This window comes from Pagrus pagrus (genome assembly GCF_965226575.1).
Source record: "Pagrus pagrus genome assembly, chromosome: 2".
Classification (NCBI taxonomy): Eukaryota; Metazoa; Chordata; class Actinopteri; order Spariformes; family Sparidae; genus Pagrus; species Pagrus pagrus.
The window spans coordinates 5,394,507-5,414,531 of record NC_140186.1 but is presented as its reverse complement, the minus strand read 5'-3'; the positions used below and the strand labels follow the sequence as shown (position 1 = coordinate 5,414,531).

Here is a 20,025-nt window from a genome sequence, read left to right as displayed (position 1 = left end):
AATTGAAGATCCAAGCAGTCTTTGAGATTCTGGTGCTCTTTTCAGGTCATGTTGTGGGAAGGAAATCTGTCCCACGCTCCCCGTGTTTTCACTCAACCAGCCCTAATACTGCAGCACTGGCACAAATATGCAACCATCTACGGAAAGAGACAATTTCACGTTGTGTAACTACTCCATTTTCTTTTCCGAGATGCTATGCTGCTTTTGCAAAATATAAATGAAGCATACATAATACCTCAGTTGACATGAACACAAATCATTCATGGGAGCGGAGAGGATGAGAGGGATGAGGAGATGGGAGCAGAAGGGAGAAAAGAAGACAAAGGAAAAGCGGAGATGAGGTGGAAGCTGGTGGTGTTTGGTGTATCACTGAGGCACTGCGCCACCTCATCTTCCACTGCCACATCCTTTCACTTCCCCACGATTATCTGTCATCTTCAATTCCCCCTCACATTTGCTCCCTCTGTCACTCCACTCTTCTCCGTCTCCCCCACAGCTCGCAGTGAAAAGACAAAGAGGCGGAAGCGAGGGGTGAATCAAAGTCTCGTCTCTCGCACGGAGAAATTGAAAGAAACAGTGACGGAGAGCAAAGTGAAAGAGGTTTTCTTTCTGTTTTACCAAAAATGCACGGATGCTGCATGTCAGATCTGGGCATGACCCAAAGAAGAGTTGCAGAATAGTGCACGAAATATGTTTTTAAATAGTAAAAGACACAATGTTCATATAAACTGCCATTGCAAGGCAGTTCTCAAACTCCTGGAAGGCGTTTACTATCCTAAGTTTTATGCTTTAAAGTGTCAACAGACAACTTTTGCCCCCGAGCATCACCAAGTGGAATGATTGTTGGTGCCACTGTTGCAAAGACAACCGCTTTCCTCAACGTTGCAGATAACAACAACAACAAAGGACAAAATGTGAGTTTATTCAATCATCCGTCCATCCTCTTCATCTTATCTGGGGTTGGGTCAGGTTATTCCAGACGCCCTTCTCCCTAGCGACACTTTCCAGCTCCTCCTGGGGGACTCCGGAGGCGTTCCCGAGCCAGATGTTGCACTTCCAGTTGGTCATGCCAAGAAAACCTCCAAAGGGAGGTGCCCGGGAGGCATCCTAATCAGTTGCCCGAACCACCTCAGCCGGCTCCTTTCAATGCAAAGAAGCAGCAGCTCTACTTTGAGCTCCCTCCAGATGTCTGAGCTCCGCATCCTATCTCTAAGGCTGAGCCACTTGTATCAGCGGACTCATTCTTTTGGTCACTGCCCAAAGCTCATGAACACGGGTGAGGGTTGGGATGTAGATCGACTGACAAACGAAAAGCTTCACCTTCCAGCTCAGCTCCACTTTCAAAACTGGTCTCGGCAACGAATAGTAGTTTTACTGCTGTGAGTGTTTGTTGAGCGTTAAAACATAACTGGAAGGTTTAGCTTCAGAACAGCTGAATCATCAAGGAACAAAGCACCAACCACCTTTCAACATGCATAAATACACAAGGTTCAAACTTTTGGAGAAAACGTTCATTCAGTACTGAAAAGTTTTGAATAGCAAGAAAGAAGATGGATTATTGACCAAACAATTTACCAAATGTAATGAGCCCGTCACCAAAGCGTATTCAAAAGCACTTACAAGTGGAGCCGCATTTTTCTGTCAACTGATTGTTGCCATGGAACCTCGAAGCCAAGCCATGAGAGTCCAACTTATTCCACTGTGCTCACGTCACCAGCCATTGTCAGTCTTGTGGCAAACCTTTCCACTGCGATACTGCCTGCCAGGTTATGCACAGGGTGGAGTTCTACATGTGACATAAGAGTGTCCACCGACCCGTAGCCCCCATAAAAGGAAACAATTGAAATTTACATGGTCAAATACACTATCGGCCTAGTTGGAGGATAAAGGCAGTTTAAATGCATGGATCTAACCGTCACTGGTTTTGCATCTTACCTGCCTCCACCCTCTCCCTTCCTCTATTCTTTCTATTGTTGATTTTTGCAGGGAGAGCGTATAATTAAAAAAGTGACAGTGCCAAAGATATCTGGCAGCAATTATTATTTTTTATCTATTTGCATCTAATTAATCTGCAATCTGCTACATGTTTTAATAAGCAACAGTTTTGAGATTACAGGACACGGCATTTAGTTGGAAAAAGGACGAGGCTGAAACACCTGACTAACCTGTTGAGTACAAAGTGCAAAGCAGAATACCTGGCCAAAAGAGCATCACTGGATTGATGACAGGGACGGCTCAACGGGGGATGGTTAAGTGATTTTGTGTTGCTCTTCAACAAAGTTGTGTGACATGCACGGGACAAAGGAATTGTCAAAAAATGACCTTTTTCACTGGACGCCCATGTCTTTCAAACTTCATGCCCCAGTTTGTAGCAGAGGTTTTCTGTCTAGTGTCCAAGCCGGAGGTAATAAAACCCTGATAACATCATGGTTGTCAGCATCAGGTTAATTTTTTATCAGACTTTGTAAAGCCACATACTGTAAGGTACAAGGTACAAGATAATTCATTCGTCGTCATACAACACAGGGTTGTATAACGAAATGAAAGTTTGCAAACACCTTCATGCTACACAAACGCAGACCATATAAACAGGTATTAATACACAGACACACATAAACACGTAGTGCATCTTCTGAATCTGCGTCAGGGTGAGTCTAAGCAGCAACAAGACGGTGATGATGATGTGGTCGTCCAGCTGTAGTCCTGCACTCTGTCGGCTCAGACCAAAGTCAGCCCATCGAGTGCAAAAACTTGATCTGAGATGTTGTAGTAGTAGACAGGTCTCAACAGTCTCTGACTTCACGTTGTTTTGCCAGCCTGAGTCCCATTTTGTGCAGTAATACTCCCTACAACAAGTAGAAACTGAACTTCCTTTGTAAAAGTAATGTGGTGATTTCATCTGTTCAGCAAAAAATGGGAAATTAAATTTGTTTTTACAAATAATGACCTAGTGAACATATGATGGGTTGGCAGCATCAAACCTCGCGCCGAGGTAAACTCGGTTGCATGATTTACACTGAAGCGTTTTCCAAGTAAGTCACTTATCATGCTTTTTGGCACAGTGCTCTGGTAAGATGTCACATGTTGACATCCATCATACACAATCAAGGGACCTCTCAAGGGTATGCACAAAATGTGGTCAAACCAGTGACGGGCGATGGATCTGGAGCCAACAACTTAAACAATATGAAAATAGTTATTTATGTCCTCCGTATAGATTTTCAATGCATTTACTTCCTGAATTAATGAATTTTACATTCATTAATAGACTGTGCATTTGCTTTGAGAGCTCCTTTAGTGTGTAGCTGTTAATCTTACCATCAGATAAGAGATAAACCTGTGTTTCATGTCCTTTCATTCCTACCTGCTGTCAGAAACAGCACTTCAGGACAAACCAGTCTATTAAAAGCTTTTTAAGATCTGAGCAGGGCAACACCCCTCACCCGTCTGTACGGTGATATCCAGCCAATCAAAACTAGGCATGTGTTCAGGTCTGGACTGCATTGAACTGAAGGAAGAGGACATTTTCAAAAAACTACTTTCTGTGTGTTTTCATCCAGGCCGGCTCGAGTTCCTGTGTTTATCCAACTGAAAGCTCTTTATTTGAGGACAGTGTGATATCAGAGGAGGTGGAGGGCGGAGCGATGGCTCCTCTCCCCTACAACACTTTGTTTATCTTATCAGTTTAGTCATATACTTTCACATCGCTCCTCCCAGACAAAAACTCCCTACTCTCCTTTTTCTTCCTCCGCCCCTTAACTCTGGCTCTGTGGGAATTTTTTCAAAAGGTTTTGGGACTGGACATGCACCCTTGGAGAGTTTAGAAAAGCCCAGACCGCCGGTTTGACGAACGCAGCCCAAACATTTGGTTTGGAGACAGGGAGGCCGATCGGAGTGATAAACAACCGCAGAGAGAACGTACGTGCCAGGAGCACTCGCACTGAACTCCTTCTAATTGCATCAGTCTGACCGTGTGTGTGTGTGTGTGTGTGTGTGTGTGTGTGTGTGTGTGTGTGTGTGTGAGTGTGTGCTGCCACTGCTGACCCGCTGAACCAATTTCACATTGAACTTGGTTGGTCCTTGAATTTGGGGCTCGCAGACAAAGGAGGAGGGGGGGTTCTGTCTGTCGTCATGGCTACAGAGGCTTAACGAGGGGCAAATTGCATCATTGTGCATAATGTGTGTCTCCTAATTGAAAACAAAACATATCAGTGCACACATCGGTTCGATTTTTGTTTTAAACGAGAGGCAGAAATCTGATTTAAAACAAAAAAAGCGCAAACTTTACTAAAATCTGGAAAATTAGACCAAAAAAAACCTCTTAGTGCAAACACTCTAAAGTTTCTGTACAAATCCAGCTCCTCATTAGGATCTAATTTGCATCTCCTTCCCATTTTTCTCATCCCCTGTGCAACAGAGAGCATGTTGTGAGCTGTCAGTGTCAAATAAGGACCTCATTAACTGTAAATTACCGTGATCAGTCTCCTCTTGCAACAGGGAAATTTTGGGGGCGTGAAATCTGGTTGAATATAATTTAGGACCAAGTGAGCCCTTTAAAAAAAACACGGTATTTTTAGATCTGAAAAAAGCCTTCGTTACAAAACCTTTACCACATGAATGATTGACTTGAATAAACATTTGGTACCGTGCGTTTCAGCGGTATATAGGTTTTGATATTTGTCGCCACAGAGGTCAGCCAGACACCACTGAAACCAGCCAGTTAAGCAACCCTTCCTTTGACTCTGTTGTTTGTGTTGGGTGGAGGAATGATGGGTGGGAGGCCGTGTCTATTTCTGTGCTGCCATCTATTGTCTGGACAGGAACACTCATGTTTTTTTTTCTCAGACTAAGAACTAGAACAGCTAGCTTGGTTGCCATGTGCTCAGTTTCACAATGTATGACCAGTTTAGCATTTTAATGGTTGCTATATTTATTTGTGAGGCTTTTTGGTAAGATTTCAATTAACTGCGGACAGACAAGTATTTCTTTCATGAACTTGCCAAAATCAGCCACCATCTTCATGTATCTACCGACAGAAGGCGACTAATCCTACACTTGATATACGGCACGCTATTTAGGCCTTGTTACACAAACACAACTATCAGTCGGGACTGGGATTCAATTTTCAGCCGTGGACTCAACTACAGCAAGAGTACACAACCACAGTATGTGCAGATATAGTGTTGTGTATATAAGTGTTTACGCACACGGAGCCAGACACACAATCTTGCACATGCTGGCTTTAAAAAATGTTGCCACGCCAGCAAAAGTGTTTCATAGGTGGAATGACAAATGATGCAGCACCTCTCCGACGTGCTTAAAGGCCTTTGTTTTATAAGAACTCAAGGCAGTGAAGCTTTGCTCTGTGTGTGTGTGTGTGTGTGTGTGTGTGTGTGTGTGTATGTGTGATGATGCTCTATAGCCGCCTCGACTAAATCCCCCTTTTTTCTTCTCTTTCAGCACAAAGAAAACACACAAACATCTTTTCCACATGGGAAAGGCTTTGGTATCGTCTCATCTGAACTACAAAGTCTCTCTCGGCTTATTCAGCACCACCCACAGTCCACTGACCAGTCCGTTGACCTCACCTAACAAGCACCCTGGGGGGATATCGAAAACGAAACAAAGCACCTTGGGCGCAGCGGCAGCTAGTGAGACAAACTTCCGACCAGACGATCACAAGTTTGGCCCAATTAAAGCGTCTTTTAAGCGGCTCTGGAACAAAAGAAACCAACTTGTAATTGCTCTGTGTTCAACAAGACGACCCCACCTTAACATGACCCACAAACTTTAACAGGGCACCTTTTGTTTACGAGACGTGAAGCAACAAACCGGTCGGGGACTTCTGCGGCATATTTGAAATATAAAGCAATTGTCTTCATGTGTTTCACTGACAAAAGAGTGTGAGCGTCAGGTGGAGGATGATACGCGGGTGAGGACACAATAGGGATGTGTACATCCACAGTGACAGCCCGTAATGTCATATCCCTTTATGTGCTGAAGGTCAGAAACAGAATAGCTCTGTAATCGAAAACCCACAGTATATAAAAGGTGTCGGGTTGATGCAGATCAGGTCACAGTTTAGCACACTTTTTAAAGTCCGTCTCCTTCACCTCAGCTCAGGATTAAACACAGATAAAGCCTAATAAATGGAAAATTGTGTTGCCAAGCAGATGGTGGCCATTATGGAAGCACCTGTATTTATTTAATGTTAGTCATGCAGTATTCCTCAGATCATTACTGCGAGCTCAACATGCTTTTATCAGCGCTCACTTCTATGGTGAATATCTTTGTGGAGCTGATTGCCTTTTAAAATAATACAGTTTGGGGCATTTGTAATTATTTCTGACTTCTTGAAGACAAAATGACTAATCAGTTAATGAAAGAAATAAATGTCTAATCCACAATCAAGATAATCATCAGCTGCAGCCAGAGGTATTTAACTGTAACACAGGCTAAAACCTGAAATCTCATTAACACTTTTCTACAGACTTTGTTTTTCTTGGAGGGCTTTTGTTCCAAAATCCATTTGAAGAGTGCAAATCGCTAATCCGATAAACAAACACCGCATGAAATTGAAACTAACTGAATATGACAAAAAAAAACTTACTTTCTTAAGTACATTAAATCTTGATCCACAAGGCAGCAACTACCTCCAGAGATGGACGAGTTACAGAGTAAAAAACGCTTGCGCCATAAAGTTTAATGGAACTGATCCTCCCAATACCAGAGAATAAGAGTAAATCTCTCGCCACGCACGGCTGACGGCACTCCCCCCTGTTGTTTCTGCTCGGCCAACTCTCTCATAGGTGGTTGCCTGGTTAACAGTCACCTGGATCGCTGCCCTTCCTCATTTACATGTTACCCCTCCTTCTCCAAACATGCCACATGAGTGTGCACACACACTTTGACAGTCAACTGAAGTTGAATCAACAAGACATACCCTTTAGCCTTGCTGGCTCTTCTTGCTGTTCCTCCTGTGGCATTAAAGGAACAGTTCATGCCGATGGAAAGCAGGGGAGGGGAGGGGGGGGGATGTATGGATGTATTTAGCAATGGATATCCAAGCATGGCCGCCCGTTCATGCCAATTATAGCTGTTCACACAGCGCACACTGCATGCTCTCTGTGGAAAGGTTTGTTTGGCGTCTGTGCCCGTAATGCATGTTTACCGGAGTCTTTTTCCTGGATCCATCTGGCCGGCTGCCATGCTTGATCTGCGGCTTTTGAGTCATGTTTGACCTGTTGGTTCTGATGGTGTTAAGCTGTTCTCGACATACAGTATGTGATGCTTTGAGCTGTCGCTTTTGGATGAGTGCCACGTAGCATTTGTAGGCCCGAGTGCATCGTATGACCAAAGGCTTACATTTTGGCCACCACATAACATGAAGCTCGTCAGCTCCGTCTTCATATGTTGTGACTGATTTGTTAGATAAAAGCATCCATAAATAACACAAACCAAACATTGACTTTGACCTGAATGTTCCAGCATTTTGAGCATATTTTACTTTGACGCTGTGATATGCACCCATCGGTGTGTTTACACAGGATAAGGTGTTCAAACATAGCAGCACATTCATGCCGATGAAGGCTATTCACTCAGTGCATATGCAAAAAGTTTCTCTCTCTTCCAACTTTCATGCCCATAATGCCGGTGCATTAGTGTCTTTCCCTGGATCCACTTAGCTGACTGCCATATGATTGATTTGTGGCTCTTAAGCTACATTAAACTTATTGTATGAAATTGTGGTAAGTAGTTTTTATATGAGTCTGACGCTCTGCTGCTTTTAGATGAATGCTCCGTAGCCTTGCTCAGTACAAAAATAAGGGTTTGATAGCTGTCCTGTTTGCCTTTTGGAACAGAAGCGACCATAAATGTCAAATCTGAAAAATCAGGTGACTTTAAAAACTTTAATGTGGCATTTTGCTGCTTTTAAGGACTCAAAAATAGTAGATTTGAATACTGGCTCTTCATCTCTTATTCCTCCAGTGGCAGAACATGAGTTCCTCTTCTCCATTTTTACCTTTTAATCATTACTGAGTTTTTGTTTGTACGTGCAATCAAAAGTATTAAATTATGACTCTTTTCAGCCAGAAAGAAAAGAAAGAAAACTAAAACATACAAATGGATGCAAAAATTAAACAGCCAGTGTCCATTATCGAAGATGGCCGTACACAAATCCAGTATCTTTTCACTTATACCTTAAAGTTATGTGTCCATAAGCATTTGTCCACAAAAACCACTTGGTAAGGGTCAGGAAAAGATCATGTTATGGCTTAAGATACCTGTTTTCAGTCGTCAGAAAGACGGCTGGAGATGCTTGACTACCCGTCAAATATATCCGCCACAATCACAACGGGAAACTGTGCCGAGTTCTTGTTAAAAATATCCACTGTTGTCACGCTTACAAATGTTGAAACAGTCTCAAACTGCCATCACTGGCTGCCTCCTCGCCTGTAACTCCACCACCATCCCCTCAAGCTCCGGATATGTCAGTCAGTCAGGCGTTTCATAGAAATGTCAATATGGTACGTAGGCTGTGACACGTACAAATGTGAGCGTCTCAGTGGTTTGCTGTAGCGTTAACCGCCATGATTTCATCCTGGCGACTGGACTGCAGCTTCCTACGCTAGAACATCTACAGTATATTCTCCTCCCGTCTCTTTTGCAGCAGAATCGGGGAATTCTGCTCTTATTCTCTGGGCTTATGGGTCACCGGTTTGGTGAGTCAGATGTCAGGAGAAAGCCAGCGTGCTAAGTGGGTTTGAATAATGCAGGCATGGTGAGGGCCCCAGAAAGTGTGTGTGTGAGTGTGAAACTGTGTGTATGTCCAGATAGAACCAGGGTTTTAGGTGTACATGAATATTGGGAAGTGGAGGGCTGGAGCTGCAGCGTGAATGTGTGCTGCCTCTGAGAGATTTGGTGCGTGCGAGGAATATTGTTTGGGTGTGATTTAGTGTGTGTGTGTGTGTGTGTGTGTGTGGATTGAGGTGGGAGGATGGGAAAAGCCGGTGGAATGCCTCCATTCCTCCGACCTCATCTATAATTCAGCTCCGTGGCGGTCCGTGAGGTCTCTCTCTCGTTCCCCCCTGTTCGCTCTCTGCACTGAAGGTGGAGACAAGTGTTCCACGGTACATTTCACCGTCTCTCCCCATCTATCCATCCCCATCTAACGCTCCCTCTCCAGAGGCCTCGAGCAGCTGTGAGCAGCAGCCCGGCGAATTTCACCGAATGAAGATGTTGTGAACATACAGAATGAGCAAAACGTACACGTTCTCCGTCGTGTTACGCCGACCTCATCATCCACCACGAGTTGATACCACGCACTACCTGCTGTTTTTACCTTTTCCTTGAAATCACGTTTTTAATATCTTACTGTATGTTGTGTCTCTCCATTTGACGTGTTATGTAAAGCACTTGTGTTTGTGTATTAAACCTGTTACATAATTAAGCTTTACCAGCCTTTGCCACGATGACTAAGCTTTGATTCTTGCCCAGGACCATTTTTTTGCATCCGTTTATCCCATCCCCAAAACACTGACTGGAGTTGTACTGAAGGCAAATAATGCACATTATTCACTTCAAACTTAAGAGGAAAAAGGTTAAATTGATGCCGCAGAGGTCGAAATATAGCTTTTAGTCACTTTGGGCCATTGCTGCCTAAATGCCCACGCTGCTGCAGGCTTTTTATTAAAAATCTGGACTGTCCAAGTCCAACCTGAGATCCCGAATGATGTCACTTGTGTTATATTCTCAAATTTCTCAAATTATCACAGCAGAAACAATACAGCTGTTGTCTAGGTTGCTGAATAGTTAGAAGCCTTGAGGTGTCATTTATAACCAGAGCCCGACTGATATTTCAACTGGCTGATCATCATCACAGATACATCGGTACTGGCCCATAATGAAAACTCACACAAGACAATAGAGGTTATTGTTAACCTGCAAAGCATCCTTCCTCCATTACATATCCTCATCGTGAGTGTTAGATCGGATTATAAAGATGAGGTTACACTAGCATTTCCAAAATTCACATTATGTATTTATCCAACAGAACTTTCTGCTTCAAACCATATTTGTTGGTTTTTCCGAACCTTTCCACTGCAGTCAAAAACTGTTTGTTTGCCAGTTTGGCTCATTTATATTCATTAAAGAAACACTGATTTAATAAAAAAAAAAGCTCTTGTAATCCAATAAATCAGTTTATTCAAATGGAGGATTTAGTTTTGGGGTTTAATTCACGGCGATGTTCTGATAAAATACGACCACAGTTATTCAAAGCTACATTTGAAAACCTCAGAGGCTTCAGTGCAGCTCCGGTGTTTCCACAGGTTGTCTTCTAGCAGTGACATGTAATATAAGCGTCCTGCCCCTTTAATGGCAGGACACTGATAGTACCACACTAATATAAACACAACAAATCAAACACAGTCTTATCCTTACCAGTAAATATACTTCTATACTAGAGGCAGCAGCGGCCCGGTGGAGGAACGACTGCAGTGCTCGTTTTAAGAATATTAGTGAGTGAAGCAAACAGCATTCAGGCCGCAGCAGTGGTGGTCTGTGTTTGGGTTTTATGTCCTTGTATAAGTTTTGTTTGTAACTATAAAAGCTGCACAGTCATTGTACCTCAGGGACAATAAAGCCTCAGCTGAACTCTGTTTTCCTCTCTCAAGGCTCACTCAGCCAATCTCCTTCTTCACTTCCTTCCCTCCTTCCTTTCTTTCTTTCTTTCATTTCAACTTTCTCTTACATTCTGACACCAGCAGTCTGCAGAGGCACTGACGACATGTTCAGACCCTGATCCCGCCTCAGCTGCACTGTACCATTTTCCTCTGTTATTACTTTTTTTTTTTTTCTTTTGCTCCATCTCTGCAGTCTCAGCCCAGAAAAGGTGGCTCTCGCATTAATGGAGCGCTGTCCTCCTTTTCTCTTCCCCCCGCAGGAACTTCAATTTAAATGTCATGTTCCTGCAGGCTGCTGGGTTTTTCTCGTATGTTGATTAAACCTTCGGCTGCTGCTCGAAAATCTGTCCAGTTATTGTTACGCTTTATTATTATGGCTGTTATTTACAAGCAGGAATGACGGTAGTTTTACTAAACTGCACTTCAGGGTGTGGGGATGTGTTGTCCAGCAGGTTTCAGTATGTGAAGTCCACTTAACTGACTAAAGACTAACGTTAACATGGGTGGGAGGTGCTGGAGGTAGGGTCGGGCCGACGAACAACGCCATCATCCATAATCCCTGACCATCGTAACATCGTGGTTCAAAAGGCTCCCCGCTGCAATTAAGTGGCGTGTCCCCTCAGAGTTGCCGTAGGGAAAGAGCTGTTGTTGTTTGTGATATGTGAGGAGAGGAAATGAAAAGAAGCATGTTGCCGCTCAGTGCACTAACATAACGTCTCCGTGTCCTGTTTATTATTTTCTTATTAAACCAGCTCAGTTAGAGAGAACCCAAAACACTCATTAAATGTGTGGCAGCAGTGTTTCTTTCCCCGCGGTGTCTCCGTTTTTACACACAGTTTTCTTAGCTTAGCTTCCTTGGCTAGTCGGCCAGCGTTGTTTTATGCATATGAGAGTGAACAAAGCTAAGTTACGGACATGCGATGCGGAGACGAGGACGCTTTTAAACCTGGCGCAGGGACGTACGTCGGTGGTAACGGGAGATAACACACCAGCAGCTTAAAGTATTTTAATTACTCGTACATTTTCTTTCCAATTCTGTTACAAAGGTCTGATGTAAAGCTTTACAGGAGACATAATAACCATTTTGAAATGCGTCACTTTTATGTGTATAACCTGAATAAAAACACATTGGTTATGTACATGATGTAATAATTGATTAAACACACGAGGTTTGAGTATAGGTCTGCAATAATCTGATTCAATTCAATTTTCACGTCCAATTACAATCCACTCACATATGGCCATATAACACATGTAAACTGATATGAATAGTGACACTGAGCTCCTTTAGCAACCTCAGTCTTGAACTTGTGAATACTGTGAGATGCTGTTGAAAGCCGGACCTCGTATGAGGATTATTTTGTCAAAGTTTCATGATCGACAGACTCAAAATCATGAATATCTCAGGAACAGTCGCTCTCAGAGTGAATGTGGTCGACCTGCTTCTGAAGTCAGATGAGGCTTGATTCCTGTGTTGTGAATTTTAAAAAAGGAACGTAACATTATACAACACCTCCCTTACAGTAATTCACTTGTGCAGCTTTGTCGGCTAACGTTGGATGTCTTACATAAGATATGTTACATATTTGATGAAGCCTGCTGTGATTGAAAAGCGGAGCACTGAAATGTTATTTTTCTCGGATAAAGAGTGTCAGCAAAAGAAACACGCACAAAAAAAGCAGCGACGCCTGCAACTCTCGCCGAAAGTAAGTAGAACAAGTTGCGGCGTACAATCAAACTCCTGGCTTTGCATCTTCTCGGCTCTGCGACGCTGATCTGAGTTCAGTTCTCCTCCCTCCGTCTCCGGGATGTTCTGTCTTGAAAAGCTAATAAGACTCCCCGCAGCCCGCTGATCTCAGTTCAGCTGCCACAGCCTCCGGTCTTGTTGACTGAACACCAAATTAAAAAGGTAAGCCAATTATACATCTGCGGCCTACGGGAAAACTTCCCTCCACTACAAAGGCTTTAACGTCCATCTTCCCAGTTTCCAACAATCCCCTGCACCGTCGTACATCACCGTGCCGCTCCGCTAATGAACACAGCTCTCTTAAAAAGCAATCTTCGCTGCAGTGATTCACTCCTTCAGTCGTTTGCAGCATCCATCCTCCTCTGTTTGCCACGCCCACTCGCTTCGGCTCGACTGGAAGCCGAAAAAAGGGCCAACTGCTGCATCTCCGGCTACAGTTAGTTCGTTACCGCTCTGCATTGTGATCGTATGGCGGACTCAGCTGACTCACGCCGGCGTTTGTTGTAATAACAGGGCTGTGCAGATCATCTTGACAGTAAACAAACATGCTCTCCTTGCTGCAATTCTTTCCCCAGGTGTGTCATTATTTTCAAGACAGGATGAAAACACCAATTCTCTCTCGCAAGATTTTTTTTCCCCCCCGTTCCTCTCCCACCTTCCTGTCCTCCCTCTCTTTCTCTCGGATGCCTGCTGAACTGAGAATTGTTTGCTGCAAGGACTACCGCCTCTGTTTGTGCCTGAAGTATTGAAGTCATTATTTGGGCTTGTGTGTGTGTGTGTGTGTGTGTGTGTGTGTGTGTACAACAGAGAGAGATCGTGGGGTGACAGTGGTCTCTGCTGTGGATCTGCATCCACGCACTGAACATACAAACCTCGCCGCGTCTGTCTGTGTGGGAGAAAATTAAACGGCAGCAGACACAAGTGGGTTTTTTACTGTCAATTCTCCGGGGCGTGTTTGTTTACCCGTGTGAACACACGTCGCGGCGGCGAGCCAAGCTTTTGTGAAAAGCGCACCTGCTCGTGCTCGTGGCGTCCTTTCATCCGCTCCTGTGTCGCTGCGTCCTCTCCGGTTGAAAGCAGCCCGCGTCACCTTTTCATGAAATCAGTCGGCCGGCTAACGATCCGGTTAACTGGCAAGGTCAAGACCCCAGTTCAATACTTGTCACTGACACTCCAATCAAAATGGCTTACATGTAAATGGAGCCTGATTAAACGGCACACAGTCACACAGGCCTGGGATTAGCTTAAGTAGGTCAACACCCAAAAAACACAGGGCTTGAAGGATTCGCTGACACACTTCTATTGTGTGCGTGTGTGTGTGTGTGGCTGCCATTGTTATTACGGAAACAGGAAGATGGAAGCTGAAAGGTTCCATTTTGGCTCCGGTTAAGCCTTATGGTCTTTGCATTAGCGTACAGTCCGGGCAGTGATTGCTGAAAGCACAAAATCAGGCCTGATGGACCCAGAGAATGGCGCCTTTGTGTCCAGCACTGTTGCTGTGTAATGCATAACACGATACTGAATGCCGAGAAGTGGCCACGCTGGTTTTAAAGCAGCCCACAGTCATGAAATCTACAACCATACATTCAATTCTTGCAGCAGTTGCTCGGTTTAACTCTCCTGCGACAAGGCAAGTGGGCATTCTGATGCCGGTAATGTAATGTGTTCTGCAGCAGCAGAAACTATGCTCGGCGCCGGGGAACAAGTGGTGGACAGGAGTCAAGGGTTTCACCTGACCGCTGCCCGTTCGGCCTCGGCGACTGTTTTTAATTACAGGTCGATGGAGGCACTCTGCTGCGGGAGTAAGGGTGGTCGGAGAGAGTGAGAGTGAAGGGACAGTGATTAGAGGGAGGAATGTAAGGAGCGAAAAATCAGAAGGAAACAGCTTGAGGGATAAAAAGGGGGACGAAAGGGCAGTCTTTAAGGGGAGGCACGAGGAGGGTGAGAGGAGAGGAGGGGTGGTGCGGCAGGAGGATGTGTGGCTGTGGACGTGAGGGAGAGTAGGAAGGAGGGAGGGAGAGGAAGAAATAGAAATAGAGAGAGATGTGGGGGAGGAATGCAGCGCAAGCGCCGAATAAAGAAAGAGCCAGAAGCTGTGTGTGTGTGTGTGTGTGTGTGTGTGTGTGTGTGTGTGATCAAGACTGCAGACGAGATCACAGTGTGAAGGAGGGCTGGAGTGGGAGAGGAGGATGTGCTACAGAAAAGTTCAACAGAAAGAGATGAAAGATTCGGTGTGTTTACATGCACACAAACAACTTCAGCGCTGCGGAGTCACAGATTGAGGGTAACAGTCTGATTAAGGAAACGAGATTTACACAAACCTGACAAAGCATTTTTAAGTTGAGGCAAGAAAATGAAGGCTTAGATGGTTTGTGTGATAGGGTACGATTAACTCGACTTCAACTAGAGCAGGATGGGGGTGGAAACAGCCCTTTAGTAGAGATGAAACAATCAGCTGATTAATCAGTTTGGTGATTGGAGGTCAATCTTCAAGCAATCAGTGAGATCAGTGCAGTTTTCTAAATGTGAAGATTGACTGCTGGGAGAGCTGGTTGGCCAAATAACAAATAAAAGAACATTTGAAGACATTGGTATTGGTGTCAGCGTATATGTTGGCAGATAGGATTTTATTTTTACATAATGCATTATTATTATTCATAATTATGACATTTCCTGTCAAGTTTCCTGTTTCAGTGCACTTTCCTGCCTTTGCTACATACACATCCATCACATATATTCTGTGTGTATAAGAATAATGGCCAATATATCAATATCTAATATTGGTATCGGCCCCAAAACTCCAGTATCGGTCAGGCTCTACTTTACTACTATTAATATTAAATCAATCCGTAACTATTTTGATAATCGATTGATCAAATTGTGTGATTTCTGAAGAAACTTTTTTACGAAAAAAGTCTTAATTATGATTCCAGTTTTTTAAATAAATCACATGTAACATTTTGTGCATTAAAATGTTAAGAAAAGGGCCAGATTTTATACATTTTTATTAAAATTGTCATCATCAAAGAAAATCCATCTACGTGACTTAACATATTAAGATTAGGATATTCTTTCCTACTGTAGGTTCAAATATCCCGTCACTAGAGCTGAAACTATTAGTTTATCAATACGTTGGTTGAAACTAACTTTCTAATTGATAACAGACAATTCCAGGTCATCAAGTCCTATGTTGATATGGAGTTTGAGGGTTTTTGGACTGTTGTTTGACATCATCTTCAATTTAAATGGACATTTTTTGACAGTAAAATAATCAAGATAATAACTGTCAGATAAATAGAATAACTATCACTGATTACTAACAGTATTTATCTTTTTCCAACCAATAAATACGTCCAAAAAAATTCCATTCTGCAAATTGTTGGCTGATACGAATATATCTGCTGTATATCTCTAAGTGAAAATAGGGCAATAACTTCAAGTGTTTCATTACATATTAATGCCTGTACTGATGTATGCACGACTAACAAGCTAACAGGAAGTAGGAATATAACAGAATGATAAATTTCAAAGATGTGCTTCTCTTCCCTGTTGAGGAAACATCACCTTGGCACCAGCTCGGATACTTACGGTGTTAGTTTCCAACATTTAAGCTGTTTTTCTGTCACCCACTAAATAAAAAATCTGCCATTTCTTTGACACAGCTGCTGGCTATGATATATATATATATTTTTTTTCATAGAGGGAAGTCACTAAGCTGTATTGGTGCCAAGAGGAATTTGAGTAATCCAGCTGGGTTAATCGAGTTCTGCTCCTGCGATTACAACCTTAATGCGAGTAAGATAACTCTAAAGGGGTTTTATCTGACAGTTGCAATATTATCCGACTGGCTCTAATCAAATTATTAAGAGTTCATATAAACACAGGGAGAAAAATAAAGGTGGAATGGAGGGCGAGGGAAGTGCGGAGGCAGAGTGGCACAATAAGCGAAGTGAAGGCAGAGAGAGACAGAGGAGCGGACGCCCACGAAGCGAGATGAAAGGATCAGGTGATTCCTGTCAGCTGTGTGATCTCGGAGAGGAAAGCGAGAGCCGGCGCTATCTGCTCCGCTCTTCCTGCCTCTGCTGTCATCTGCTCTTCACTTACTGAGGAGTCGACCAGAGAGAAAAGCCTGAGAGCACTTGGCGCACACTGCCAGTCCCTTCCCTCACCAAGTTCAGGAGATCTGCGCTTTCATAACACGGGGACACAGGAAGTGTGACGAAGGGCGATAAATGCCGCGACACAGGTGGTAATAAATCAGCAATATTTACCCGCGAATAAAGATCTTGTTGCAGCACCAACAACTGCCATCATGGAACGAACACCTCAACCTTCATGGACCCAAAAAGCCCAAACATACTGAGTGCTTAGCACCAAAGGACAGAAATGTTAATGAAAATGTCACAGATGTCTAGAATTAGCTTTACGCTAAAGGCCCAGCTTTGGAAAATGATGTCATAACACCTCACCTCTGTTTGAACACATGTTGTGCAGAAGGATCAGAAATCTGCGTCTATATCTGGAAAAAATCCCCATATTTTACTTTAATGTCATCTTTAACCCTCTTTTCTTTTAATGAGTGAATTACAGATGGCAGTGTCGCTCTCGCAAATAAACACTGAAGCATATGTGACCACTTTCTGTTCTGCTGAACAGGAAGTGTGAGAAAAGTGCAGCTGGGGTGTCAACCGAGGGTTTTCTGACGGAAGCGAACGGCGCAAGGTTGTTGTGATGGTGTCGCTTGACTCGGCTGGCCGGTGTCTGTGTGTTTGCATGCATGTATGCACGTGCCACTTGCACATTTTATCTATAAGTTCCTGCCCGATCTGTCGCAATCTAGAACAACTGCAGCAGAGGGAAAGGCTGAACAGATGCTGGTTTGTGCCAAAAATGTTCCAAAGTGAGGAAATCAAACCTAGCACTTGCATCATGATATCCATTGGTGTGGCTTCCAGCGATTATGAAAACTACATAATTGATAAGAACAATTATCATGCTGATTATCATTGTGTGGCTCTCTCCTGCCCCTCCCTAAAGGCGCAAACTGACTCTCAGCCAGGCTGTGGCATGTCTGTCTGTGGTTTTTTATGGTACCAGGGCTCGGAGCAGCCAATGAGGACGTAGGAGTTGCATTTCGGCAATCCTTTGCAACAAATGCATGATGTTTCCAAAGTCAAAGAGAAGCCGTGTAAAATAATCCTGCTGACCAAAACAATAGTGATCGCGATTTTTTGCAAAAATCAAGAATCAAAGTATGAAGATGTCGGAGCTGCAGTTCACCGTGGGATGAAGAAAGAAGTCTCCTCTGCAGCGTCTGCTCCAACAACTTCAGATAAACCCTCGCTGACTCTCGGTTAGAGAACCACTGATGGAGCCGATTAAAAGCTGGGAGGCTGAACTTGTTGAGTGTTGTGTTTTTAATGGCCGCATTATCTTGGCACGAAGGAACTCGGTCCTATAAAAGCAGCCTTACGTCACTTGATTGTGGGTCATTCGGGGCAATGAGCAGAGCCAATAGTGCACGGTCATAGGACAGGTGGCAGCAGTTTAAGAAATAGTTTTATTTGCTGAAGCAGATGAGGGAAAAGAGGTGAAATCATCATCGTGTTTTTGCATCTGTAAACTTTCAGCATTACATTTTTTGCTGCAACAGCGGTTCGACTGAACATTTCAATGAGATGCAGTTTTGGCTAATCGTCCTGTTGAGTGCCTGTCTGAAATTAAAAAGTTTGTCCTGTCAGCCACATTTTCTTATGATTTTATGAGGATTGTATTTTCCCTTTTTGTCCCTGCCAGGTTCCTGTAGGTTTATGGTTGCATGCAGCTTTGAAAAACTCACATTAAAGCACTTCATAAAGAGCTCTCGTCAGAAAGGTTGACGCATGCAGCCAAGTGGCATTCATCTACATAATCTTAATCACTTTCCTGTGAATATGCCTTTTGTAAGTGTGATTTAATTACCTTTAAGTTGAGTCCGATTTTCTTGTGACGTCCCTATTAAGTAGTCGACACATATGAGACGCACATTACTTTGAAAACTGAAATACGTGCGTTCAAATTCAAGCTGTAAGACTGCATTCACACTGTACCGGCTGCAAAGTGCCAGCTGACTCCGAGGCCCATCTGTTGACTCATACCACAACCACGTTAACTCTCCTCACACGACCCCGAAAAAGCACGTTCGGACCTGCACTGCTGCCACACACTGACAACATGCACACACAAACACACACCCTGACAAAAACTTCCTCTGTTTCCTGCCCCCTCGTGCTGCTCGCGGCTCTTTTCCTGCCTGAGCGAGAGGTTTCAAGCGGTGTGACAGACTGATCAGCAGTCGCTGTCGCGCGTGTGAGAGAGCGACGGTGTCCGATCGGGTCTGGCAGATTTCTCCGCGGCCGCCGCGTTGTCCAGACTTGTAACGAGTCCGGTTGCCAAGTGCGATCACAAGGCCTGTCTCTGCGCTCCACAGCTCACTTATCTGTTAGAGGCACAGCTCAGGAGGCGCCGTGCACGCTGGGAATTCAGAGTTGCTGGCTCTGACTATTTTCTGATGTAGGGTGTGAGTGAGCGTGTGTTTTGAAAAGAAGGGAAAAAAAGGGTAATGGATGTGTCTTTCTGCGCGAGTGAATACATGTCCGTTCGAAGAGACTGTGGCTCTTTGTGTGCGCGTGTTACTGTTATCACCATAACACCGTAAGCCATCACGCCACACCCTCGCTCACGTTCAGACTTGACATTTAGGGTGTTAATTTTAGCCACAGAACGGAGCCGAACAGGGCAGCAGAGCGAATGGAAAGCCAGTCCGCAAATAAAGTTACACAGCCCCAGAATAAAAAAAATGCCAGGAAATATAACTTGTTAAAACCGAGCTTCACTCCCTTTTCCATGGTCCATCAACTCCCTCTGTGGCTTAGACTCCTTCTCTAACCTCTCAGTGACCCGTCTGCGAATAAAAAGGGATGTGTCATTTCAAGGCATCTGCATGGGAACGTGAATTTGTGTCACTTCCAGCAGCAGCAGGACACATCATAAAGCGTCTGCTCTGCTCCTAAATTTGGAGAATCAACAGTGGATCTGAAAAAAAAAAAAAAAGGTTTGGCAGGTTCCTGGATTCGCGCTGACCGCTGGCCTATTTTGAGGCAAATAAACTTCCTGAGGGTTTTTTTAATCAGTCTCCGCTCCACGCAAACTACAAGACGCCAAGAGGCGGAGGAAATGCTAATAAAATCGCCCCAAAAAACACCCAGGAATGCTCTGTATGACAACACACGCTGCTCAGAATACTTTGCAAAGAGTTTTGTGAAACAGAGAAAAAAAAGAAAGGTCTTGCAACATAAGAAGCCACGACGCTGGTGCAATTCAAGTGCCACTTATGATGACACTCCAGATCTGCTTCCCCGCAGTGTTGCCATAGAAGCCTCGCATTCAAAGCAGCCTCTGACGTACATGACTTTCCTGTTTCGAGCAGAATTGGGTTTTTCACGAGCTTGGAGAACAAGGGGTGGTCCTGGTGACTGACCCGGGTACAGTTCAGGGATTTACAATTATAGCTGGATGGCACCACTCTGGGTGAAGAGATGCTTAATTGCTTAA

At 44.0% G+C, this 20,025-nt stretch overlaps 1 protein-coding gene across 5 annotated transcripts in view; it reads right to left on the bottom strand.

Annotated features, from left to right (window-relative positions):
* The window catches only part of mgat3b (beta-1,4-mannosyl-glycoprotein 4-beta-N-acetylglucosaminyltransferase b), a 76,358-nt gene that overhangs the window by 21,916 nt on the left and 34,417 nt on the right, over window positions 1-20,025 (bottom strand). The window contains exon 1 of one of the 5 annotated variants that reach the window (XM_084378667.1): window positions 6,611-6,663. The exons of the other annotated variants lie outside the window; for them this stretch is intronic. Within the exon in view, the coding sequence (XP_084234793.1) occupies window positions 6,611-6,624 (14 nt within the window). The 5' untranslated portion in view covers window positions 6,625-6,663. Of the gene's footprint in view, window positions 1-6,610; window positions 6,664-20,025 lie in introns of those variants that run through there. 5 annotated transcript variants of the gene reach the window in all.